This window comes from Natator depressus, chromosome 1, assembly GCF_965152275.1.
Source record: "Natator depressus isolate rNatDep1 chromosome 1, rNatDep2.hap1, whole genome shotgun sequence".
Classification (NCBI taxonomy): domain Eukaryota; kingdom Metazoa; phylum Chordata; order Testudines; family Cheloniidae; genus Natator; species Natator depressus.
This window is the reverse complement of record NC_134234.1, coordinates 197,088,732-197,115,420: the sequence shown is the minus strand read 5'-3', so window position 1 is coordinate 197,115,420 and position 26,689 is coordinate 197,088,732. Positions and strand designations below refer to the sequence as shown.

General features: G+C 44.3%; 1 protein-coding gene across 1 annotated transcript in view; it reads left to right on the top strand.

Annotated features, from left to right (window-relative positions):
• LOC141999907 (coagulation factor V-like) overlaps window positions 1-26,689 on the top strand; it is a 67,533-nt gene that overhangs the window by 9,929 nt on the left and 30,915 nt on the right. Inside the window, exons 5-12 of the mRNA XM_074973783.1 lie at window positions 708-851; window positions 1,415-1,636; window positions 2,342-2,507; window positions 11,278-11,455; window positions 12,087-12,189; window positions 18,705-18,916; window positions 19,930-20,080; window positions 21,547-21,759. Of these exons, the coding sequence (XP_074829884.1) occupies window positions 708-851; window positions 1,415-1,636; window positions 2,342-2,507; window positions 11,278-11,455; window positions 12,087-12,189; window positions 18,705-18,916; window positions 19,930-20,080; window positions 21,547-21,759 (1,389 nt within the window). The remainder of the gene's footprint in view (window positions 1-707; window positions 852-1,414; window positions 1,637-2,341; window positions 2,508-11,277; window positions 11,456-12,086; window positions 12,190-18,704; window positions 18,917-19,929; window positions 20,081-21,546; window positions 21,760-26,689) is intronic.

Genomic DNA, 26,689 nt, shown 5'->3' with positions numbered 1-26,689 from the left:
AAGTCAAATAAACAAGCAATATATTGAAAACAAGTTTGCATTTCTGATGTTTCTAATCTATCGGAAGAAACAGAAACAGAGATGAAACTAGGTTTGGGTGGGATGGCAATACATATGTGTATACAATATAAATGCATCTCACCTCTAAGTCACCAGTCCTATTCTTTTCTGTATAGGTTCTTATACTACACTCATCATTGCAGTATCTGCCCATGGCAGTAATGACCAAAAATCCTTACCATGTGAAGGGTACTTGCTTGTCTGTGTGAAATGATTTGGGGGTGTCAGTCCAGTACCAAGGGGGCAGCTGTTCATATTGACAGAAACTCAGCTACACCTGGCATTAATCTGGTAGTCCCAGAAGAGAAGCCAAGGACTGAATTGGACCTCAAGACGAATTTCCTCTCTCACTGTCAGAGATGGTCTCTGTGGCACATTACCAGAGTAGTTTAGAGGGAGGATGCACTGATGCTCCCTCTGCTGAACCTGTTCTGTGGATGCTAGAGGCTTTCAGTCTCCAAAGCTGCCAATCCAGCACCTTTCCCCAGAACTAAATTCACCTCAAGCCCATTTTGAAAAGACATCCTATGTGCCCAGGTGCAGCTGGCACGTGCGGAAAGCTCATGGAATAGATCTGGATGCCTTTTAGTTGATGTGAGCTGCTTTTATTTTTGCCTTTATCTGATACCTCTTGTTTCCTCCCACAGGAAGCCTGAAGGAAGATGGGACACAGAAGCTGTTTGACAAAGAATATGTGTTGATGTTTGCTGTGTTCGATGAAAGCAAAAGCTGGCAAAAATCAACCTCTCTCCTGTACACGATTAATGGTTACGCTAATGGGACGTTGCCAGGTACCGTACGTACTCGTGGCGTCCAGCCAGAGTCCACAAACTGTGTATTACTTCTCACTGCAGCATACACTATAGGGCTGTAGAAAGCGAACAGAAGGAGTAGAGTGGCACAGACTCGTGTATAACCTTACGATGAGCATCTGGTTCCACAAGGGAGCATGTGTGCACTCCCAACCACCACCGCTTTCCCCTGCAGTCTGCCCTTGGTGCCAAGAGCACATGGCTTCCAAGGGCATGGCTGTTTGTGCAGAGAGAGAATTAAATCTCTTCCTGCCACCCGCTGGATAAGGAGTGAGGTTTTTCAAAAGCACCTAAGTGAGTTAGGCACTCAACTCCCATTGGCTTCAATGGGATTTAGACTCCTAATCCACTTAAGTACTTTTGAAAATCCCACCCATGGCCTATACAGTATCCATCCTAGACATGGCCATTGAGATATCAGAGAGACTTTATTAAAAGTGCAGAGTGGGTATTCACTTTTCACCTACCAGTGGGAATTAATGAACCATTCTGTGATTCTGGGATGATTCACCTGTGTTCTGAACCCTGCTGTTTTGTTTCAGACCTAGGAGCTTGCACATACAATAACATTAGCTGGCATTTGATAGGAATGAGCTGCAAACCAGAGATTTTCTCCATCCATTTCAATGGGCAAGTCCTGGAACAAAATCGTCGCAAGGTCTCGACCATCAGCCTTGTGGGAGGTGCATCGACCACAGCAAACATGACCGTGAGCCAGAAAGGAAGATGGCTGATATCTTCTCTTGTCCAGAAGCATCTGCAAGGCAAGGGAACATCTGTTCAGGTGGCAGTTATACAGTTAGAGTGTCTTTCTTGTCTCTTCCTCCTTATCTCCTAAAGTGCTGCTAAGTTTGTCAAATGTGGTGGCTAATGCATTTGGGATCATCCTAAGGAATCAGTGGAAACAGGGCATTTTGTTTGAATTAGGGTTGCAAGGTGGGGCTCATTAGGATGACTGCTGCAAAGGGGCTAGAGGGCAACAATGAATATAACTTAGTTTTTAACTCTTTGGAAAGTGCTCAGATGAGCCTCATTATAAAAAAAACCTGGAGATTGACCAGCTTTTTCAGGAGAAACAAAGAACTTTTGCAGTTCAGTAGGCAAAAAATCTTTTCTGCTCATCTTTAACAGTGGATGTTAGTTTCCCCCTCGAGTGAACAGATCTCTGTGAACAGATTCCCTCTTGTGAAAGGTTGGAGGGCTCATTTAACAGAAAAGGGGCAGTTCTTGCTGTCAGTTAGGCTGGTATTTTCAAGGGAGGCTATGCGAGTTAGTTGCTGAGCTCTCAGTGACTCCCACAAGCCCCTTTGAAAATACTACCCTTAATGCCTGAACTCTTCTTTTTTTTCAACCTGAATAGACTCAGGTCAATGAGTGAATGTTTTCATGCATCCTGAGCTGATGGGCTGTAGGAATGCCGTGTTCATAGGTCTAACAGTAACCATTGTACTGTGTCTCTCTTCAACCAGCTGGAATGCACGGTTACCTCAATATAACAGAATGTGCGGGGAAAGACGTGTTCAAGAAGAAATTATCCTTTAAGGAATTGCGTATGATTAAGGACTGGGAATATTTCATTGCTGCGGAAGAAGTCACCTGGGATTATGCTCCAGAAATTCCAGAGACCATTGATAGGTAAAATGGTGAACTATACTGTGCTGATGAATGTTAACTTGAGGCGGCTTAGGAAATGCGCTACATAATGTAAAGTCCTAGCCCTTAAGAACTCCTTCTGCATATTTTTCACAGGAACTCAATCTTGTAGAAGAGGAGGAATATTAGAGGCAGGGTTGCATGGTATTTATGGAATGCACTATGTAGAAGTCCTAGTAAATGGCTTCTGAAGGGCTCTACCAGGCTGAATAAGTGAATGTGTCAGGCTCCGGGTTCTAGGTGATCAAGCCTGGTGGTTAGAGCAGTAGTCGAAGCTGGACGTAGAGTTGGGACAGGGCAGTGCTGAAACTAAGGTCCGGGACAGGCGCTGGGTTAGAACCAAGGTCAGAGTCCATAGACGAGCCCAGTCAGGATCACAGTCAGATACCAGAAGCAGGCCAAAGGTTGAAGCCAGGTTGGAGACAGTCCAAGGGCCTGGGGTTCAGGAGGTGGGTACAGGGTTAGAGCAGGTCAGGAACATGTCTGGGGCAGAGTCAGAGTAGGGCACAGAGAAGATTGGAGCAGGCTCAGAGGTGAAAGTAAGCCGGTACACCCCGGTACAGCGTACCAGCAAGAGCCGGTGCACCGTACTGGGGCAGCCTGGCTTCCCCAGGGGGCAATTTAAAGGGCCTGGGGCTCCCAGCAGTGGCTGGAGCCCCAGGCCCTTTTAATTGCCTCCATAGGCCCGCTGCTGGAGCCCTGGGGTAGAGGCGGCGGGGCTCCGGTGGCTATTTAAAGGGCCCGAGGCTCCCCTGCTTCTACTGCCCCGCCCTTTAAATAGCCGTCGGAGCCCCGCCACCGCTCTTCCAGGGCTCCAGGGGCTATTTAAAGGACCGGGGTGGCAGAGGTAGCTGGAGCCCTGGCCCTTTAAATAGCCCCTGGGGCCCCCACTATCCCAGGGGTCTAGGGGCTATTTAAAGGGCCTGCGGCTCCCTTGCTTCTAGCGCCCCGGTCCTTTAAATAGCCGCTGGAGCCCCGCCGCTTCCCCAGGGCTCCGGCAGCTAATTAAAGGACCAGGGCAGTAGAAGCAAGGGAGCTGCAGGCCCTTTAAATAGCCCCAGGAGCCCCAGGCTGCTGCTACTACCCTGGTGGGGGAGGGGGTAAGAGAAGGAGAAGGAGGGGCTGGGCACTTACTTTACAGGGTGGGCTGGGGCTGGGGCTGGCTCTGACCCCCTCAGCCCCACCCCTTCCAGGGGCCAGAGCTGGCCCCAGCGTACCGGTAAGTCACTTGACTTACTTTCACCCCAAGCAGGCTGGAACAAAGCCTGGGCAAGGCTGGGGCCAGAACAGGGACAGGATCAAGGACAGGCTGGAAGCCTAAGGAGTCTGACACCACAAGGCAGCAGGAGGTTTCCTAGGCAAGTGGTGCTGTTGTGCAGACGAAGGCCATGTCTATTCGACAAAATGATGTCGACCTAAGTTACATCAGCATACAGCCACTGCAGTAATTACATCAGTTTTGCGTGTCCACACTGTGCTCTTTTTGTTGGCGGTGCGCATTCTCACTAGCAGCACTCGTATCGATGCAAAACAAGTCGCGCAGGGGTGACTAGGAACATGATTTCAACGTCCCATAATGCAGTGTTCTCCATCCCCTAATTTCATCTGCATCCCATAATGTTCCACGCCTCTTCTCAAAATCCCCACAAACCTGTGCATCCCTCCTGGCTGTCCATTATCTGTGTCAGAAGCATGGATCCTGCACAGCTCTGCACTGTTGTGATGAGTGTTGTGAGAATGGCGTGCCTGGTCCTGCAGTATTTGCAGAGCCGCCAGATTTGCTGCAGGGAACGTGACAATTTCTTGGAGGCTAGATTTGCTCTGGGACGTAGAAAGAAACAATTCAAAGTTGTTGACGGCATTCATGATGGAGCTGGAGCTGGGCCGGAGAAAGAAGCACTGACGGGTGGGATCACGTCAGGTTTGGGAAGATGAGCAGTGGCTGCAGAACTTTCGGATGTTCTTGGATCTATGTGCCGAGCTCACCCCAGTCCTCCTGCGCAACAACACCAAAATGAGATCTGCACTGAGAGTGGAGAAGTGAGTGGTAATTGCACTGTGGAAACTTGCAATGCCTGACTGCTACTGATCAGTTGGGACTCAGTTTGGAGTTGGGAAATCCACTAAGTTGCCAAAAATAGACGTTTATTCCATACCCATGCAAATAGAAAAAAATTATAATTGAATAAAACTTAAATAAAGGGAAAAGAACTTTTGAAGGGGAAAGAAAAGTCATTTCCAATTCAGAAACACATACACAAACTGTGTCTTTCACAGATCAGTGTATTTGCAGCTGTGATTGTCCAGGGTGGTGTGGTAGGGATAGTGCAGTGGCCCCAGAGGTCCCAGAATGCAGTTCTCTTTGGGCTGCAGAAGGAGGCGAACACAAGATTGTTGAACCTGAAGCTCAACAAGAGTCTACAGCATGTCTGTGTGCTGCTTGAGAAGCGCTAGCATCTCCTGCTGCACATCTCTGTCCTTTTTCTGCACCTTTCTCCTCTCCGCTGTATCCCTGGCCTGCTGTCCACAAGGGTGAACATCCAAGCCCCGTGCTTGGTATCCAAAGCAGCAGAGGCTTGCAGGATCTCTTGGAATATGCCATCCCTCTTCTTCCTTCTCCTCCTTATATGGCTGCGGTCCAGTCATGATGAGTACGACCATGAAGGGAAGGGGGGGGGGGAATGAAGGGGATAGCTCATGGGCATGAGTGTATGCATATAGGGCAATTGAACGGAATACTGGCACTGTTTTCCACAGGCGGTGGTGATTTTAGCTGATATCTTACTCCTGAGGGTAATGTAGGCTGGAAGGGAACAGATCCTGCAGATGTCTGGCTGCAAACCAGGGCCGTATGCTGCCAGCCTGTGTGCTGCAAAGGTTCCGGCTGAAGTAATCACTGAGTGGCGTAGGAAAGTGTCCTACCGTAGCAGAAGAAATAAGGAAGCCCTCCCCAGAAACCTTTGGCCGAGGATTGCACACTACATCCAGAGAAGTTTCCACACAATCTCTGTGGAGGATGCGCAGGACATCCTGGAGCGCACAAACTGTTCTGCAGGGACCCTCTGCCTAACTCTAGAGGGGGATGAAAAGCAGATTGCAACGCTACCTCTATTGGTTGTTTCACTACCTTAACTAGCATCAGTAAAAAAAGAGTAAATCAACAGACGTGTCCTGCAACTTTGGGCCTTCATGACAATTTGATCTCTGATCATTTCATCTGTTAAATTGACAAATTCACTCTGCCTATCCCTGGCAGGGCCCAGGTCAGATGACCCCAAGGCACAGATACTTCACTCTCAGTGCCAGAGCGTCAAGTTAGGCCTGGTCTACATTAAAGAGTTAGGTCAATGCAAGGCATCTTATGGTGACCTAACTATGGAAGTGTCTACCCGTTAATTTCAATCCCGCCAACGTAACTGCCCCGCTCTGCCAACTAAACTCCACCTCCATGAGCAGCGTAGAGTCAAGATTGATGTAGTTAGATGGATGCAGTGTCAGTATAGACACTTTTCAGAGTAACAGCCGTGTTAGTCTTTATTCACAAAAAGAAAAGGAGGACTTGTGGCACCTTAGAGACTAACCAGTTTATTTGAGCATAAGCTTTCGTGAGCTACAGCTCACTTCATCGGATGCATACTGTGGAAAGTGTAGAAGATCTTTTTATATACACACAAAGCATGAAAAAATATCTCCTCCCACCCCATTCTCCTGCTGGTAATAGCTGATCTAAAGTGACCACTCTCCTTACAATGTGTATGATAACCAAGGTGGGCCATTTCCAGCACAAATCCAGGGTTTAACAAGAACGTCTGGGGGGGGGGGTAGGAAAAAACAAGGGGAGAGTGGGTTTGTGTGTGTGTGTGGTGGGGGGGGGTGAGAAAACCTGGATTTGTGCTGGAAATGGCCCAACTTGATTATCATACACATTGTAAGGAGAGTGATCACTTTAGATAAGCTATTACCAGCAGGAGAATGGGGTGGGAGGAGGTATTTTTTTCATGCTTTGTGTGTATATAAAAAGATCTTCTACACTTTCCACAGTATGCATCCGATGAAGTGAGCTGTAGCTCACGAAAGCTTATGCTCAAATAAATTGGTTAGTCTCTAAGGTGCCACAAATACTCCTTTTCTTTTTGATTATAGACACTGCGTAACTTACATCAACTTAATGGCCTCCTCGAGGTGTCCCACAATGCCCCTCCTTGGCCTCTCACCGTTTTGAACTCCACTGGAGGTATGCAGGAAGGTGCCCCTCCCCTTAAAACCCCCATGAATTTTTTGAATTCCATTTCCTGGTTGCCCAGCTTGGAGAGCTCACCTAGCAACTGACCATGCTAACTACATGTTGCAGGCACACTCCTGCCTGTACTACACAGGAGGTATTAGATCTCCTGGATCTGTGGGGAGAAGAGGCTGGTCAGGAACAGCTCCGATCCATCTGTAGAAACTTAAATATATACAAGCAGATCACTTGGGGCATGGGAATTGGACTTTCCAGAAGTTTTCACAGATACTGCAGGTGTTGCAAAAAGGTTCAAGCACAAGAGCCAGCTACAATATAATGTGGTTCTTGTGCAACATAAAATGCAAAACATACCAGTTGCAGTGAGACAATCACTCAAGGAGATTCTGAAACAACATAAAGCAGATACAATTGAACGAGTTGATTCATCAGAATGGGTTTCTCCTGTCATTCTCACCAGGAAGCCCAATGGTGCTATCCACATGTATGTGGACTTGAGAGATTTAAACTCCAGCATAGCTGTGTATTGTCATCCTCTATCCAACATCAGTGAAATGCTGCTCACCTTGAAGGAGGCAAGAGTGTTTATGACTCTTGATTTATGCTCGGCTTACCACCAGATCCCCTTAATGGAAAAATCCCGCAAGTACACAGCTTTCATCACTGCAGAATGTGTTTTCCAATTCAAAAGGCCTCTGTAGCACCAGTATTCCAGAGAATGATGCCTGCAATCTTTGGAGAGAGAATGCGTGTTACTTACTTTCAAGATGACATTCTAATGAACGGCAAAGATGAATCTGAACATGATGGCATGCCAAAAAAGGGTTCTAGAAAAACTTGGATACAGATTTACCATTAGCAAGAAGAAATGTCAACTCGGTACCAACTCAGTGACATGTCTAGGGCATAGAATCTCTCAGAACGGCATACAACCAAAACCAGACCTAGTGAAAACCATTTGTGATGCACCACAGCCTGACAAAAAGCACAAACTTCAGTCCTCCTTTGGATTATCCAAATACCATTCAAAGTTTGTAAAGAAGTTTGCTCTGAAAGTAGTTCTGCTGAGTCATCTCCTTAAAAAGGACATGTAAGGTTTGAACGGGTTGACGTCTATAAGAACGGCTTTAACAAGATCAAATATGCACTGTCCACCATCCCGGCTTTAAGACCTTTTGGTTCTGTGAAACAAACAATTGTCACAAGAGAAGCTTGTGAGTAAGGTCTTGGTGCTGTCTTGACTCAGCTAAAAAATGGACAGGAGTCACTATTGCATTTGCCTCCAGAGCGCTGACTGATTCTGAAAAATCTGATTCTGTCTCTGCGAAAGAAGTTCTGGCATGTTTCTGGGCAGTAAGACATGTCAGAACTTACTTATGGGGTGGTGGGAGATTTATCTTAAGATCTGATCATAAACCTCTTTCACCTTTGTTCATCACAAGAGGTTCTGGAAAAGCAACTCCAAGAATTGCCAAATGGGTCACCAAACTAAAGGACTTTGATTTGCTGACAGTGTATCTTCCAGGAGTCAAAAACACCACTGCAGATTCTGTCTCGCCTGCTCATATCTTACCATGAGGATGCAATAGAGGAAGATGATGAAGAGATTGTCCTTGCACAAATCTCTGCTACAACTCAATCTCAGAGTGGGTAACAGCCATGAGAGAAGACAAGGTAGTTCAGGAATGTGATGGGGTTGCTGTACTCACCGCCGGATGGCGCCACTTTGTGGCTGTCCTGGAGATTAGTTCAGTCAGGCCGATGCCCCTCCCAGCAATTACACCCTGTCCGTTTCTCCTCTGCAGCCCCCCTCTCACTTCCAGGAGCTGCAGCGTCCTCTTTGTGACTCAGCCCTCTGGCTAGGTGACTATTGTGATTTCCCCTTCTAGGTGCTGGAGTGTATCAATGCTCCTGCTCTCCAGCAGTCTTCCGCTTCATTAGCTCACGGTGCCACTCCTGCAGTGGGGGAACCTGGGCCCATCCTTTACTTCAGGTTCCGGCTCAGGGACCCTCTACACAACAGCCAAGATCAGTTCCCTGCACCTTGCTGCCTTTCCCTGAGCCACTTCCATACCTCCTGGCCTGCCCCCATCCTCTGGGTTTGTCAGTCTTTTCACTCCCTCCTCCCAGGGAGTAACCCGAGGCTACCTGCCTCTGTAGCCCCAGCCACATCTCCCTTCTCCCAGAAGTGACTGCACATATCTCCCTGCTAATTCCCTGTCTTTTGTAGAAGCCTTGCCTCTCTCTCACAAGTGAGCTTCTCTCTGATTAGCTGCCTCCAACCCAAAGCTCCCCTTTTGCAACCTAATTAGCTGATTGGGCCCACCTGACCTAATGCAACTCTTGCCGTTTCAGTGTGGGGAGCACACCCCATCACAAGGACCTAAAGACTTACATAGTCAATGGATGGTCTTACATGACAATGACACCAGAAGACTTGGAACCATATAGACATGTATCACATGAGCTGTCCTTTGTAAATGAATGGGTTTTGAGAATTGACCATCTTGTTGTGCCTACACTTGTGAGACAACGATTAATTGACCTGGCAGATGGAGGACATATGGGGATGAGTCTAACCAAAAGACAACTGCGATAAGACTTCTGGTGGCCAGGGATGGACAAGCAAGTTGAGGAAATAATCAAGACTTGCATGGCTTGTGCTAGAAGTGATATGTCACAGAAAACCTTCAGCCTCCTTCTCACAACAGTTCATTATCCCAATTGTCCATGAGAGAAACCGGCTCCTGACCTAATGGGGAGCATTTGAAGATCAGTCTCTTACACAGAGGTTTGTCCTAGTATGGTAAACTATCATTCAGATTGGCCAGAAATTACATTCACTGGAAAGGTTACAGCTGAAATAGTAAATAAGTTAAAATCATCAGTTTTTGCCTGAGAAGGATTTCCCAAGGAATTGGTAACTGACCATGGAATGCAAATAACTTCTGCTGAAATGCAACATCACCTCATTAGCAATGCTATCAAACAGAAAACGGTTTCTTTCTTCAATCCAAGAGCTAGTGGTCTACTTGAGAGAATGAACAGACTGGTGAAAGAAAGTTTGCAACTTACCAGTTTTCAAGAGAGACCAGGGAAAGAAGCTTTACACTAAACACTGTTTGCTTATGCGACCACTCCACTTCCAACACCAGGATTATCACCCTTTGAACTGTTAAGAGGACACAAGGCTGGTAAATGACTTACTCCCTGTCAAGGGCTTACATGTTCTCCTTTTTCAACCAAACCTGATGAAACTATTCATGAATGTGTTCAGAACAAACAGGAGAAATAAAGGCAGTGTGTGTATTGTAAGGTGCTAAACCTCACAAATTTGAAATTGGAGCTCTTCTTCATGTGAAGCTGTCATACAAAGTCAAAAAAGAACGTTCAGGATATTCCTTTCCTTTGCAGTTAACAGAAATCTGAGAAGATTCTGCTGGATTACTAGAGCAAAAGAAATAGAACACTTCAAGACTGTCCGCAGTTCATCAGCCAACAGCTGAAGAAGAGAATGCTGATTTCCACCTTGGACCGGAGAACGCTGATGACACCAATAGTAATGATGGACAATTTATAGTAGTAGGAATTGCTCCACTACCCGGTCTTGTTCATGTCTCTCCGGGTATTAGGAGAAGTGTGAGACATAGGAGACTGCCTAAAAGATTGGAAGACTTTGTTACTGGACTCAAGTGATGGTCTGGAAGTGACTGAAATTTTACAATGGTTATTCTAAAGGGGAAAGGTGTGGTGCAGATAGCTATCCCAGTGTGTGTTTGCAAATTTGTTCTTAGCGGGCTCCTGTAGCTTTGAGTTCAGGAATTACAATTCCCAGGATGCAGCAGGGGAGAGGGAGGATTGAGAGGAGAAGGAAAGGAAGAGAGTGAGGGGAATAAATCTTACCTTTACTGTTATCACGCTTCCACAGCCTTTCTCAAAAGGATCCAGGTACAAAACAGCCACAGCTCATGGCTAAAACACAACTTCTCACCTTACTTCATGAACCCTACCTATTCTTAGCCATCATTGGGAATTCCACTGTCTTTGAAACCTTGGTGTGACATTAATTAAGTGTAGTCTCTTGATTTGGGTTCAGGATATCAGAGTTCAGTTCCTGGCTCTGCCACAGACTGTGACACCTTGGGCAAGTCACTCAATCCCTCTGTGCCTCCTTTTCCTATTTGTAAAATGGGAGGAGTAATACTTCCTTTCTCCCCTCCTTTGTTTGTCTTGAAAATTTCGATTGGAAGCTTTCTGAGGCAGAAGCTATCTCATACTATGTGTTTGTACAGTGTCTCGCACAATGAGACCCCTGACCTTGGTTGGGCCTCTCGCTACTACTGTAGCACAAATCATCATAATCTATTTTATAGAGCTGTGTCTAATCTAGATCTGTTTTTTGCCATGCAGTGGGGCTTCTGCCATTTCCCGTGGGAGAGTATTCTATCATCTAGTGGATCTCACCATTAAGAAGATGTTATTGATACTTTTTGCATTTTTTTTTTTAAGGCAATATAAAGCTCAGTCCTTGGACAACTTCTCAAATCTCATTGGGAAGAAGTATAAAAAGGCCGTTTTCAGGCAGTATGAAGATGCCAACTTCAATAAGCGTCTGGAGACTCCCCGACCCAAGGAAATGGGAATTCTGGGCCCTGTTATCAGAGCTCAGGTTAGAGACACAATCACGGTAAGTGGCGAGGGCCAAATAAAAAGACTGTTTTGTACTGTGGTGTATCTTACTGTAAATGTAAAATAACTTACTGTAAATAAGAAACAGCTTGTGTTGTAGTCTTTGTCAGATAATGTATAATGTACCACTTGGTAAGGCAAGTCCCATCTTTTCATGTGCTGTATATTTATACCTGCTTACAGTATATTGCACTTTATGCATCTGATGAAGTGGGGTTTATCCCACAAAAGCTTATGCCCAAATAAATTGGTTAGTCTCTAAGGTGCCACACAGACTCCTCGTTGTTTTTACGGAATCCCCGTGATTCCAGTCCATGGCTAGCACTCTCCATGGCTTCGTGTGCCTGGCCGTGTGGGAAGTGCTCCTGAGGATGGCATTCTCATCAGCCGCCTGAGACCAGGCAGCACAAGAGGAATCCCAATCAGTGCGGTCCACAAATGTTCATGTTGCAGTAGAGCTTCTGGTTTAATATGCCCAGATTTTTCTTTTAAGGAACGTTTCTTCCCCTGAGCACTTTCAGTGCTGAAATCATGCACATTTTGCTCTCACTGGGATTTGTAGAAATGTACCCAGACCAGGATTCACTGAGTGCTGAACTCAAACTTTCTGCATCTCCATATCTACATAGATTGTGTTCAGAAATATGGCCAGTCGACCCTACAGCATTTACCTCCATGGAGTGACGCTTTCAAAAGATGCAGAAGGAGCCACTGACCCCCTGGATTCCACAGGTCAGAAACTGTTCACATTTGCACAATATCGAAAGTGTGACTTTGTGTAGGGTCTCTCTTTGCCTTTAGGAGGTCATGTAACTGATTAGGGCACAGGAGTGGGAGTCCTGAGTTCTGTTCCCAGCTCTGCCGCTGACCTGCTGTGTGATTTTGGGAAAGCTGCGTCTCTTCTCCGTGCCTCAGTTTTCCCCATCTATAAAATGGGGATTATGATAAGTGCCCACTTTTGTAAAGTGCTTTGAGATCTACAGATGAAAAATCAAATGTAAATATGCTAAGCAGCACTATTATTTAAAAAATGCCTGCATGGACGTGGTCCTCGACTTCAATGAGCTCATGTCAGTTTACACCAGCCAAGGGTCTCGCTGACGTAACATAAGAACGGCCATACTGGGTCAGACCAAAGGTCCATCTGGCTTCGTATCCTGTCTGACAATGGCCGGTATCAGATGCTTCAGAGGGAATGAACAGAATAGGGCAATTTCCAGTGATCCTTCCCCTGTCATACAGTCCCAGCTTCTGGTAGTTGGAGCATGGGGTTGGGTCCCTGACCATTTTGGCTAATCGCCATCGATGGACCTGTCCTCCATATTCTTATCTAATTATTTTTTGAACCCAGTTCTATTTCTGCCCTCGCAACGTCCCCTGACAATGGGTTCCACAGGTTGACTGTGGGTTGGGCAAAGAAGTACTTCCTTACTTTTGTTTTAAACCTGCCGCCTATTAATTTCCTCGGGTGACCGTTAGTTCTTGTGTTATGTGAAGGGATAACTAACAGGTCCCAATTCACTTTCTCCCCACCAGTCATGGTTTTATCATATCTCTGTCATATTCCCCCCGCCCCCTGCCACTTAGTTGTCCCTTTTCTAAGCTGAGCAGTCCCCATCTTTTTAATCTTGGCTCGTACGGAAGCTGTTCCATTCCCCTGATCATTTTTGTTGCCCTTCTCTGCACCTTTTCCAATTCTGAGATATCTTTTTTGAGACAAGGTGACCAGAACTGCACTGTTCAATGTGTGGGGGTATCATGGATTTATATAGTGGCAGTATGATATTTTCTCTTTTAATATCTATCCCTTTCCTAATGGTTCCTAACATTCTGTTTGCTTTTTTGACTGTTGCTGCACATTGAGCAGATATTTTCAGAGAACTATCCATGTTGACTCCAAGATCTTTCTGTTGTGGAAACAGCTCATTTAGACCCCATCATTTTGTATATATAGTTGGGATTATTTTTTTCCAATGTGCGTTATTTTGTATTTATCAACATTGAATTTCATCTGCCATTTTGGTGCCCAGTCACCCAGTTTAGTGAGATCCCTTAATGACGATTCACAGTCAGTTTTGTATTTAACTGTCTTGAGTACTTTTGTATAGCTGCAAATTTTGTCACCTCTCTGTTCACCCTCTTTTCCAGATCATTTATGAATAAGTTGAACAACACATTTCCCAATACAGATCCGTGCGGGAACCTGCTGTTTACCTTTCTCTGCTGTGAAAACTGACCCTCTATTCCTACCCTGTATTTCCTATCTTTTAATTAGTTATGGATCTAGGAGAGGACCTTCCCTCTTATCCCATGACTGCTTTGCCTTTGGTTAGGGATTTGTCAGAGACTTTCTGAAAGTCGAAGTACTGTATCTTCATAGTCTTTGCATGGCTAAATAGTAATGGAGGAGAAGAAATATTAGGAAATATTAAGAGGCATGGCTAAGGGAAAAAGAGAGAGAAATGTTTTCTGCTGTGATCTGAAATGAAATGGGGCTGAGAGATACAGAAAGAGCAGCAGGAAAAGTCATCAACAGTGGTAAGACTGTGTATCCGCAGTCTTGGATAGTGAGGTTGCTAGTGCTGGGCGAGCAAATGAGAGACTACACAGAAGTTAAGGGCTATGAAATAATCTGTAGCCAGCCCATGGAAGGGTTTAAAGAAGGAAGAGGGGACACTTTCTTTCCTGATTCCTGTGAGGAATGGGGGAGTCAGTGGATTTGTTCAAGGACCGGAGAGATGTGACTGCACATCGTTGTATGAGTCAGACAGCAAGCAGCATTCCCAGTGGTTTGCAGTCAAGCTGGAAGGGCGTATCAAGTGGGGTCTGGTTCTGTTCAATGTCTTCATCAGTGATTTAGATAACGGCAGAGAGAGTAAATTTATAAAGTTTGTGGATGATACAAAGCTGGGAGGGGTTGCAAGTGCTTTAAAGGATAGGATTAAAATTCAAAATGGTCTGGACAAACTGGAGAAATGGTCTGAAGTAATTAGGATGAAATTCAATAAGGACAAATGCAAAGTACTCCACTTAGAATGGAACAATCACTTGAACACATACAAAATGGGAAATGACTGCTTAGGAAGGAGTACTGCGGAAAGGTGATCCACTGTGACTCCCGGATTAAAGCTAAATATGAGTCAACAGTGTAACTCTATTGCAAAAGAAAACAAACATCATTCTGGCATGTATTAGCAGGAGTGTTGTAAGCAAAACACAAAAAGTAATTCTGTTCTGTTCTATTCTGCACTGATTCGGCCTCAACTGGAGTATTGTGTCCAGTTCTGGGCACCACATTTCAGAAAAGATGTGGACAAATCAGAGAAAGTCCAGAAAAGAGCAACAAAAATGATTAAACGTCTCGAAAACATGATCTTTGAGGGAAGATTGAAAAAATTGGGTTTGTTTAGTCTGGAGAAGAGACGACTGAGGGGGGACATACATTTTCAAGTACATAAAAGGTTGTTACAAGGAGGAGGGGAAAAAATTGTTTTTCTTAACCTCTGAGGCTAGGACAAGAAGCAACGGGCTTAAATTGCAGCAAGGGAGGTTTAGGTTGGACATTAGGAAAAACTTCCGAACTTTAAAGGTGGTTAAGCACTGTACTAAATTGCCCAGGGAGGTTGTGGAATCTCCTTAATTGGAGACTTTTAAGAGCAGGTTCGACAAACATCTGTCAGGAATGGTCTAGATCAGTGGTGTCCAAAGTGGGGTGCGCAAGACAATCCACTGAGGGGCATGGCAGTAGGAGCACCGCCGGAGGGGGAAAAAAAAAGGGGGGGGGGCGGCCGGAGGAGTGCTGTTCTAAAATTGGCTGGAATGCTGCCCCAGGCACGTGCTTCCTACGCTGGTGCCTGGAGCCGGCCCTGCAAGGTATCCTGAGGGAAGAGTGGGAGTTCCACAACATGGAGGGGTTGACAGTGGCGCCCTCACGCTTTTGTTCGCTTTCAGCATATTGCGACGTATTGCAGTTTACATGTGCCCAGCTAAGTGGATTTGTGGATTATATTATCTAGTTTTAACTAAACTAACCCTCACAAAATGAACAAGTGGCTTAGAAAGATTCCTGCAAAGAAACCACGGGTTGAAGATAATACTAATAATGCAAGCACAAGCGAACAACAAGAAAATGGCAGAGCTGGCAGTTCTCCTTCTCCTAGTACGAGCTCTTCGTCAGCCACATTACGAGGTAAAAACAATGACGATCTAATCAGATCTGACAAGAAGTCGGCCAAAAAAATTCAAAATGATCAAGAAGGCTATTTGACATATGGATTTACATCCACTATCATTAACGATGAACCTCGCCCTAAGTGTTTATTCTGCCTTGAGATATTAGCTAATGATAGTATGAAGCCATCACGATTAGCAAGACATTTAAAAACTAAGCATCCAGAACGTGAAGACAAACCTCTACAATTTTTTCAGCGATGTTTAAAGTCATGCGATACTCAATCCAGTACTTTACAAAATTTCACTAAACTTCATGATAAATGTTTAGAAACCTCTTTTGAGGTTTCTTTGTTAATAGTGAAAGACAAAAAGCCACATACCATTGGGGAAACACTTGTTCTTCCTGCCGCGGTAAAAATGGATGAAATAATACACGGAAAACAATATGGCGACAAACTAAGATGCATTCCTTTGTCAGCAAATACTGTTGGAAGACGCATAGAAAACATTACTGAAGATTTGAAGAAACAAGTATTAGAACAAATTACGCAGTGTGGGAGGTTTGCTATACAGTTCAATGAAAGTACAGATGTTTCTAATATGTCTCAGATTATGGTATTTGCTAGATTCTGTTTCAATAATGAAATGCACAAGGAACTACTTTTTTGTGAGCCACTAAAGGAAAGAAGTACCGGAGAAGATATATTCTCAACAGTAAATGACTTCTTTAATAAAAACAATGTTTTATGGAAAAACTGTGTAAGTGTAACCACTGATGGAGTGGCTGCTTTGACTGGAATAAAGAAAGGATTCCGGGGTAAGGTTACAGAGATAGCACCAGTGTCACCTTAGAGACTAACCAATTTATTTGAGCATAAGCATCCGATGAAGTGAGCTGTAGCTCACGAAAGCTTATGCTCAAATAAATTGGTTAGTCTCTAAGGTGCCACAAGTACTCCTTTTCTTTTTAGAGATAGCACCACTTGTGAAAGTCATTCACTGCATCGTTCATAGGCAAGCTATTGCTGCAAAGAAGTTGGAGCCAGAAGTGCGCGAAGAGCTACAGGATGTCATCGATGTGGTTAATTTTATAAAAACAAGACCTTTAAATAGTAGAATCTTTACAATACTTTGTAATGAGATGGGGACTGACCATGAAAATCTTTTGTACCACACAGAGGTTCGCTGGTTATCTTGTGGCAAAGTGCTTAAAAGAGTTGTCGAACTTAAAGATGAGTTACGCATTTTTCTTTTACAAAAAGACAAGTGTTCCAAATTTGCTGACCTTTTCTGTGATGACAAGTGGCTGTTAGTAGTATGCTACCTAGCAGATATTTTCAAAAAAATAAACACACTTAATCTGTACCTTCAAGGTAAAGGTGACGTTTTAACAATGAGTGAGAAAGTAACTGATTTTTGAAAGAAACTCGTGCTATGGAGAGAGCATTTTGAAAACGGATGTTTGGAAATGTTTCCATCGTTATGTGATTTTTGTTGCAGAAAACGATGTAAGTGTGTCACCTATAAAAACTCTCATATCTGCACACTTAAAAAACTTGGAAACAGAATTTTCTAACCTGTTTAAAAATCTTCCAAACAAAGAGTTTCAGTGGGTTTTGAACCCATTTGTTAAAAATATAAAAATGCAACACCTTCCGATTAGTTTGCAAGAACAACTGATTGACATCAGGGAAGATGGAAATTTACGAGCCGAATTTCAACAAAAACCTTTGCATAATTGGTGGATGGGATTGAAAAATGAGTATCATGATTTAGTAAGCGCAGCCAACGATGCACTTCTTCCCTTTGGATTATGTACCTTCGTGAGACATCTTTTTCAGCTATGACAGCCATTAAATCCAAGGTGCAAAATAAACTGAACTTAGAACCAGACCTTCGAATCGCTGTATCACAAAGTGTTAAACCAAGATTTTCAAAAATAATGAAGCATATTCAATCACATTGCACTCACTAAAAATATTATTATTAATAATAATTTTTTTAGTGAGAGCAAAAAGGTTTTTTGTTCTGTTAATAAATAAAATAAAATCAAATACATTATTTTAAAAATATTGTTTATTTCACCTTTATCTCATCCTTTTTTAATTTCTATTTTTTGTGTATGTTTTATAATGTACATAATATATTAGTACAGTAGTACATGTCTAATTTATACATAAATAAATATACATATATTGGGGGTGCGTGCTCAAAAAATTTTTACTGATAGGGGTGCGCGATCAAAAAAGTTTGGAGACCACTGGTCTAGATATTACTTAGTCCTGCCATGAGTGCAGGGGACTGGACTAGATGACCTCTTGAGGTCCTTTCCAGTCCTTTGATTCTATTTCTGCAGCATTAACTTCAACTGATTAGATGCTGTTTTATGGGTGATTGTTTGGTAAAGGAAGAATGTAGTGAGTAGCAGGTTTGTTGTAGAAATAGAATGGAGCTGGTTTTAACCACGACGTAGGCTAGAGCCAAGGCAATTCCTTCTGAATCTGCCTTCCCATCAGTGTGCAGTTCACTGTCACAATAAAAAAAGTAGAATTTTCTGCTCCAGATATGAACAGTCCTTGTTCAACAGTCTTTTTGTTCTTCTGTCGTGCCTTTCATCCATGGATCTCAAAGTGATTTACACCCATCATTCATTTAGCTTCATGACAAGTCTCTAACGTAAGTGGTATAATTCCCGTATAGCACATGGGACCTTCGCAGACAGAAAACACAGTGACAACACGTTTTGCATTCTGCAGTGGACACAGAGCGTGTCTCCAGGCTGTGCTAGAGCTTTGGACGGTCCAAGGCTGTAACTTAATAACAGAGCATAGTTAAGCTCCTTTCTGCACTGCAAACAGGAACTCTGTTGTAAGCCACATGGGACAACCATGCTGTATCTAGGTCCCCGTACTCAGTTGTTTTTGAAGTGTAGACCTGCCCCAAGTACATACCGGACTTCAAGTGCCTGAAGGTGCACTGACTTCATCGGAGCTATGCCAATTTACACCAGCCATGAATCTGGCTCTAAGTTTGTAACTCCTATTAATGTTTCTCTCTTTTTATTTCTCCTTCAGACAACAGCACCCTGAGTAAAGCAGTTCAACCAGGGGAAACCTACACGTATAAATGGAGCGTCGTGGACACCGATCAGCCTACCGCACAGGATGCCCAGTGTCTAACGAGATTATATCACAGTGCTGTAGATGTAACCAGGGATATAGCCTCTGGACTGATTGGCCCACTTCTGATTTGTAAAGGTGAAGCACTGGACAAGAGGGGTGTGCAGGTATGATCATGTTCTGCAACCTCTGAGAGACAGACAGAGAGAGAGGCGCCTGTCCGTGTGTGGTGTTTGAAATACAGGGGAATTTGGTTTCATTGATTGTTCCCTTAGAGAAAAGGCCTCTAGAACTGAAGTGGGATTGGATCACTAGGCTTCTGTAGAAGTCAGTCGAAAAACCTGTAGAATGTAATGAGGTATGAGATCCTTTGGATAAGTTCTTTGAACCACCCTACAGAACTCACTAGTTGGGACATTAAATTCTATAGGGTGAGTCAGACAACCTAAAATAAGGGGATAGTTTTGTATTAAATTCTATAGGACTTTTCTATAAGGGCTGCTTGCAGTGATAGTTTTTAGCTGCGTGCTGGCATATGTGGCCCCAGATTTAGAGTGCTCGCTGGAGCTTTCAGTTAGAAAGATCAGGCTGCTAGTGATTTCTTTCATTGTGCTTTGTTTGCCTAGATAAGAAATTGCAAAATCCTGATTCTAGACACCACCCTAAACTTCCCCAAAGTTTGATGGTATGCAGGGAGAAAGGGAGGAAGTTCTGACCCCAGTCTATCATAGGTTTAACCTAGGTCTGGCAACCCCAAACTTTGGGGATCCAGAAGCATTGCAAGGGGGTTGCTGGGAGAGTTCTTCTTCCACTTCCCCTCCATGGGGCCAAAGGAAGGAAGCTACTTGACAGTGGCTCAGACACCACGCAGAAGTGAATGGAAGCAGTGACTTCAGCCCCTGCGCATACAGCAACAAGTGGGCCACTAGGGGGAGCCCAGCTCATAGCAGCCGTGCTAGTAGCTGATCCAGTGTCACCCAGTGAGTCAGTTGAAGAGGTAGGAATGGAACCCAGGAGTCCGGAACCCTAGTCCCTTGCTCTAACCACTGGACTGTGCTTCTGTTCACTTGAATGGAAATTTTGCCTCTGGAGGGATGGCGAGATTAGGCCCTTAATATACCCCACTATGTATCCGTTAGCTGCTTGCAAAACTTACCCTGCCATGTCTGCTGTCTTTCAGAACAAGGCGGATGCAGAGCAGCAGGCCGTGTTTGCCGTGTTTGATGAAAACAAGAGTTGGTACTTAGAGGATAACATCAAGGAGTACTGCAACAACCCCTCCAGCGTTAAAAGGGATGATCCCAAGTTCTACAGGTCTAACGTGATGCACAGTGAGTGGGAAACTAGACCCAAGTTTGCAAAAGCTTGTGTGAGCGCAAGTACCCAGATGGGTGCTTATTCTGAGGTGCAAGGCAGGCATGGGGATTTCCCAAGTGGCAGAAACTGGCCCCTGAGATTGTGTGCTGAAGGATGAATGTGTGCTGAAAGCACGAATGAGCAGAGTTCTGGTTCTGGCTTCAAGGATCTGCTATTTCCAGAATTTCATAGGGCATGGTTCGGGCAACTTAGGCACAAACAAGCTCATCATGAGCCGGGCAAATGTAAATCGAGAAGGGGAAGTGACAGTGGTCTCAGCAGCCCTGCATGGGCTTCTGGGCCACCAACTGCAGTCCATTGAGGCAGCACCCGGAGGTGGGGGGTGGAGGTAGAGAGAGGTAGAGTACCTGGGTGCGGGGGGAGGGGGAGCCTGGTAAATGTTTGTGTAGAGCCTCGCAGAGGGGAATGGATACTGGGGATGAGTGGTTAGAGTGGGCTGGGGCTGGCAGGGTTCCTGGGGTGGTGACCAGGAACAATCTGTGATGCTGCACCTGTTTGCCCTGGGGTGGATGGGGGAAGGAATCAGGAGGGAAGTAAAGGGAAGGATGTTGGGAAGACTCTAGAAGTCAGCCAAGCAGCTGCATGCCTCGTACTGCATGCTTTTGGGTTTGGAGCAAGCTGCAGCTATTAGCATGGCACTAAGCAATTTGTAAGTGTTAATGAGTCTGTTAATTTGACAGTGGGGAGGGGGGCATAGCTGCACAGCCGTGTGGGAGGCCTCAGAGCATGTAGTTCCTAGAAGCTGCCTCCTCAGGGCCACAGCACAAGGGAATCAGGAGGGAGCATGTGGTCCAGTAACACACAGGATAGCAGCGCAGCCAGAGAAACAGCTGATGCAACATTAGCCTCTTGGGTTTCCTCCAGTGTTTGACTCTAGCTTGTGAATCTGAGCATGTGTCCTGAAGGCATATGCCCTCCCACAATAGCTGGTGACAATGATGGCACAAACACTGGGAGCCCATTTCTCACCCTCCCCAGTGTACCCGGCCCAGGTCACCCACAGGCCTGTGTTATACAGTGAGTAATGCAGAACCCAAAAGTGAAAAGTAAACACAAGTGAAATTGACTCAGAGTCTATTTTCACAGCTAGCTAGCTGAGAGAAATGTACAAAATAAACAATTTAAAAAATATATATTTGAATTCTTTCACCCTGAATCCAATATAGGGTGACTAGGAACAGAGGTAAGGACATTTTATTTTAGTATGTGATTTTTTTAACCTAATGGTGTGCCTTCAGATGAAGGTGTCTGGATTGCAGCCCAATTTCATCAGAGTGCCAATAATCTTTCTGTCTGGATACAAAGATATGTCAGTTCCATCCCTGATGTCACTCCATTGAAAGCATGAATTTGGCTTACCGTCTTGCACGCTGGTGAGGCCTTACGGTGCTGTAACAGCATATCTTATGCTTTGTTTTAGCAATAAATGGCTACATGTCTGACAGCACTGAAATCCTGGGATTTTGCCATCACGAAATTGTGCAGTGGCATGTCTCCAGTATTGGCACCCAGGATGAGGTAGTGTCCGTACGCCTTTCTGGTCACACTTTTTGGTCTCAAGGGAAGTATGAAGATGTACTGAATCTTTTCCCCATGAGTGGAGAATCGGTCACTGTAGAAATGGACAACGCTGGTAAGTGGCAGAACTGCTGTGCTTGTTTAATGATCTGCTAAGAGATTTTGTATCTAGAATCCATAAGGACTCATAAAAATAGAAAAGCTTTGTATAAAGTGCATACAAAATTTCAGCCCATCTACATCTTTCCCTAGATTACAGCAAGAGTGGTTGATACACATGGGGTATGTGTATGCTGGCAGCACATGACACAGCAGTACTGTTGCATATGCTATACTTACTGATGATTCTGTTTTGCTTTTGAGCACTCTCCAAAAAAGTCCTTTCTGTGGCACTAGTTGTATAACTGTCATTTGAGGCACAATATTGAAGTTCTCTGTCAAAATCTATAGAAACGGAAAAATGTCCACATCTAAACCAGCAGGCCAAATCCTAAAAGCCATACATTGGGGCCGTGTTCACCCTTCTACATTCAGAAAGGAACATCCTGACAGTGTCCCTTTTCCAGAGCAAGAGCTGCTTTTCCCTCTTACTCTGGCAGCAGAGAAAATACATGGTGTAGGGATCCCTGCGTCTGCTCTATTCTACTGTAGGATATGTAGCTTTCCACTGGTGTTAACCACCCTAGGCTGGTTAAAATGGGCTTATGGCCAAATTATACTGGTGTGACTGAGAAAAATGGCTGCATCACATGTCAGGATCTGGCCCACCAGTCCTTTAGGAGCGAAAGAATGTTGGAACGATCATAGATTCACAGATATTAAGGTCAGAAGGGACCATTATGATCATCTAGTCTGACCTGCACAATGCAGGCCACAGAATCTCACCCACCCAGTCCTGCAAAAAACCTCTCACCTAGGTCAGAGCTATCGAAGTCCTCAAATCATGGTTTAAAGACTTCAAGGAGCAGAGAATCCTCCAGCAAGTGACCCATGCCCCATGCTACAGAGGAAGGCGAAAAACCTCCAGGGCCTCTTCCAATCTGCCCTGGAGGAAAATTCCTTCCCAACCCCAAATATGGCGATCAGCTGAACCCTGAGCACATGGGCAAGATTCACCAGCCAGATACCCAGGAAAGAATTCTCTGTAGTAGCTCAGATCCCACCCCATCTAACATCCCATCACAGGCCATTGGGCCCATTTACCATGAATAGTTAAAGATCAATTAATTGCCAAAATCATGTTATCCCATCATACCATCTCCTCCATAAACTTATCGAGTTTAATCGTAAAGCCAGATAGGTCTTTTGCCCCCACTGCTTCCCTTGGAAGGCTATACCAAAACTTCACTCCTCTGATGGTTAGAAACCTTCGTCTAATTTAAAGTCTAAACTTTCCGATGACCAGTTTATATCCATTTGTTCTTGTGTCCACATTGGTACTGAGCTTAAATAATTCCTCTCCCTCTCCAGTATTTATCCCTCTGATATATTTATAGAGAGCAATCATATCTCCCCTCAACCTTCTTTTAGTTAGGCTAAACAAGCCAAGCTCCTTGAGTCTCCTTTCATAAGACAGGTTTTCCATTCCTCAGATCATCCTCGTAGCCCTTCTCTGTACCTGTTCCAGTTTGAATTCATCCTTCTTAAACATGGGAGACCAGAACTGCACACAGTATTCCAGGTGAGGTCTCACCAGTGCCTTGTAGAACAGTACTAAAACCTCCTTATCTCTACTGGAAATACCTCCCCTGATGCATCCCAAGACCGCATTAGCTTTTTTCACGGCCATATCACATTGGCGGCTCATAGTCATCCTATGATCAACTAATACTCCAAGGTCCTTCTCCTCCTCCATTACTTCTAATTGATGCGTCCCCAGCTTATAACTAAAATTCTTGTTATTAATCCCTAAATGCATAACCTTACACTTCTCACTATTAAATTTCATCCTATTACTATTACTCCAGTTTACAAGGTCATCCAAATCTTCCTGTATGATATCCCTATCCTTCTCTAAATTGGCAATACTTCCCAGCTTTGTATCATCCGCAAACTTTATTAGCACACTCCCACTTTGTGCCGAGGTCAGTAATAAAATGATTAAATAAGATTGGTCCCAAAACTGATCCCTGAGGAACTCCACTGGTAACCTCCCTCCAGCCTGACAGTTCACCTTTCAGTAAACCCGCTGTAGTCTCCCCTTTAACCAATTCCTTATCCACCTTTCAATTTTCATATTGATCCCCATCTTTTCCAATTTAACTAATAATTCCCCATGCGACACAGTATCAAACGCCTTACTGAAATCTAGGTAAATTAGATCCACTGCATTTCCTTTGTCTAAAAAATCTCTTTACTTTCTCAAAGAAGGAGATCAGGTTGGTTTGGCACGATCTACCTTTTGTAAAACCATGTTGTATTTTGTCCCACTTACCATTGACCTCAATGTCCTTAACTACTTTCTCCTTCAAAATTTTTTCCAAGACCTTGCATACTACAGATGTCAAACTAACAGGCCTGTAGTTACCCGGATCACTTTTTTTTCCTTTCTTAAAAATAGGAACTGTGTTAGCAATTCTCCAATCAAACGGTACAACCCCTGAGTTTACAGATTCATTAAAAATTCTTGCTAATGGGCTTGCAATTTCTTGTGCCAATTCCTTTAATATTCTTGGATGAAGATTATCTGGGCCCTCCAGCTTAGTCCCATTAAGCTGTTCGAGTTTCATTTCTACCTCAGATATGGTAATATCTACCTCCATATCCTCATTCCCATTTGTCATGCTACCATTATCCCTAAGATTTTCTTTAGCCTTATTAAAGACTGAGGCAAAGTATTTGTTTAGATATTGGGCCATGCCTAGATTATCCTTGACCTCCACTCCATCCTCAGTGTTTAGCGGTCCCACTTCTTCTTTCTTTGTTTTCTTCTTATTCATATGGCTATAGAACCTTTTACTATTGGTTTTAGTTCCCTTTGCAAGGTCCAACTCTACTTGACTTTTAGCCTGTCTCACTTTATCCCTACATGTTCTGACCTCAATAAGGTAGCTTTCCTTGTTGATCCCTCCCATCTTCCACTCCCTGTATGCTTTCTGCTTTTTCTTAATCACCTCTCTGAGATGCTGGCTCGTCCAGCTTGGTCTACAACTCCTGCCTATGAATTTTTTCCCCTTTCTTGGGATGCAGGCTTCCGATAGCTTCTGCAGCTTTGATTTAAAGTAATCCCAGGCCTCCTCTGCCTTTAGATCCATAAGTTCTTCAGTCCAATCCACTTCCCTAACTAATTTCCTTAATTTTTGAAAGTCAGCCTCTTTGAAATCAAAAACCCCAGTTACAGATTTATTTTTGTTAATCCTTCCATTCAGTTTGAACTGAATTAGCTCATGATCACTTGAACCAAGATTGTCCCCTACAACCATTTCTTCTAGGAGATCCTCACTATTCACCAAAACCAAATCTAAAATGGCATCCCCTCTAGTCGGTTCAGCAACTACTTGATGAAGGAATCCATCAGCTATCGCAACTAGGAAAATCTGAGCCCTATTATTATTATTACTAGCACTCGTCCTCCAGTCTATATCTGGGAAGTTAAAGTCTCCCATGATCACGCAGTTTCCATTAGTATTTACTTCATTAAAAACATTAAAGAGGGCTCTATCCATATCCAAATTAGATCTCGGCAGTCTATAGCACACCCCAAGCACTATCCCAGGGGAGACTCTAGTAGTTTTCTTCCCCAATGTAATTTTTGCCCAGATGGACTCTGTCTTATCCATTCCATCGCTTCTTATTTCTTTGCATTCTACCTCACCATTGATATACAGTGCTACTCCACCACTTTTACCGTTATTTCTGTCTCTCCTAAACAGCACATACCCTTCAATACCCGTAGTCCAGTCATGACTACTATTCCACCATGTTTCTGTTATCCCTATAATATCTGGTTTCACTTCTTGCACCAGTAGCTCTAGTTCCTCCATTTTGTTACCTAGGCTCCTCGCGTTGGTGTACAAACATCTTAATTTTTGCTGTTTGGCCTCACTCACATTCTGTACCCTATTAGGCATGGTCATTCTACAGCCAGTATAACCTATTAGACTGGTATCCACGCTGCCCTTCCTCCTTATATCCATTCTCCTACCCACGGCTGTATCCTTTCTTACTTTGTTTTCTTCCCTCTCAAGGCTAAAATCCGGTGTGGAGATTACCTGGACATCTCCCAACCATCTCCCCCAAATTCCTAGTTTAAAGCTCTCTTAATCAGTTGTGCCAGCCTCCATCCTAGAAGTCTATTTCCTTCCCTACTCAGATGAAGTCCATCCCAAGAGAACTGATCTCTGTCCATGAATGCCTCCCAGTGGCCATACATCCTAAAGCCCTCCTTATAGCACCACTGCCTAAGTCATCTTGGTTGATAGTCATAATCTTGTCACACCTTTGTTGCCCTTCTCTAGGAACAGGCAGAATCCCACTAAAGATCACCTGAGCCTCGATTTCCTTAAGCATCTTCCCCAGCCTAGCATAGTCTCCCTTAATACTTTCCAGCAAGAATCTAGCCGTATCATTTGTTCCCACATAAAGGATAATTAGGGGATTCTTTCCCGCTCCCTTTAGGATCCTTTTCAACCCTCAGTCTACATCCCGTATCTTAGCACCTGGAAGACAGCACACCCTTCTATTCTCTGGATCAGCTCTGGTTACAGGCCTGTCTATTCTTCTCAGTAGAGTCCCTGATCACATAGACCTGCCTTTTCCTGGTGATGGTGCTATTCTCCAGTCTATCCCCTCTTCCCTCTGGCTGCAAGTTCTTTCCATTCCTATTCTCCCTTGCAATCCTCTGCAACCTATCCCATATCCTCCTGGGGCTCATATTTGGTGTAGTCTCCATTGAGTCTTCCCCTTTTCCTATAGGACTAGCTGCTCTTCTCTTCTTCCTTGTCCTTCCACCTTCAGTGACTACCTGCTCAGCCCCTTCTTCATTTTCCAACTCTACAAACCTATTCTTAAGCTCTATTTCTCCTTCACTAGCCCGCGTTTCCTCT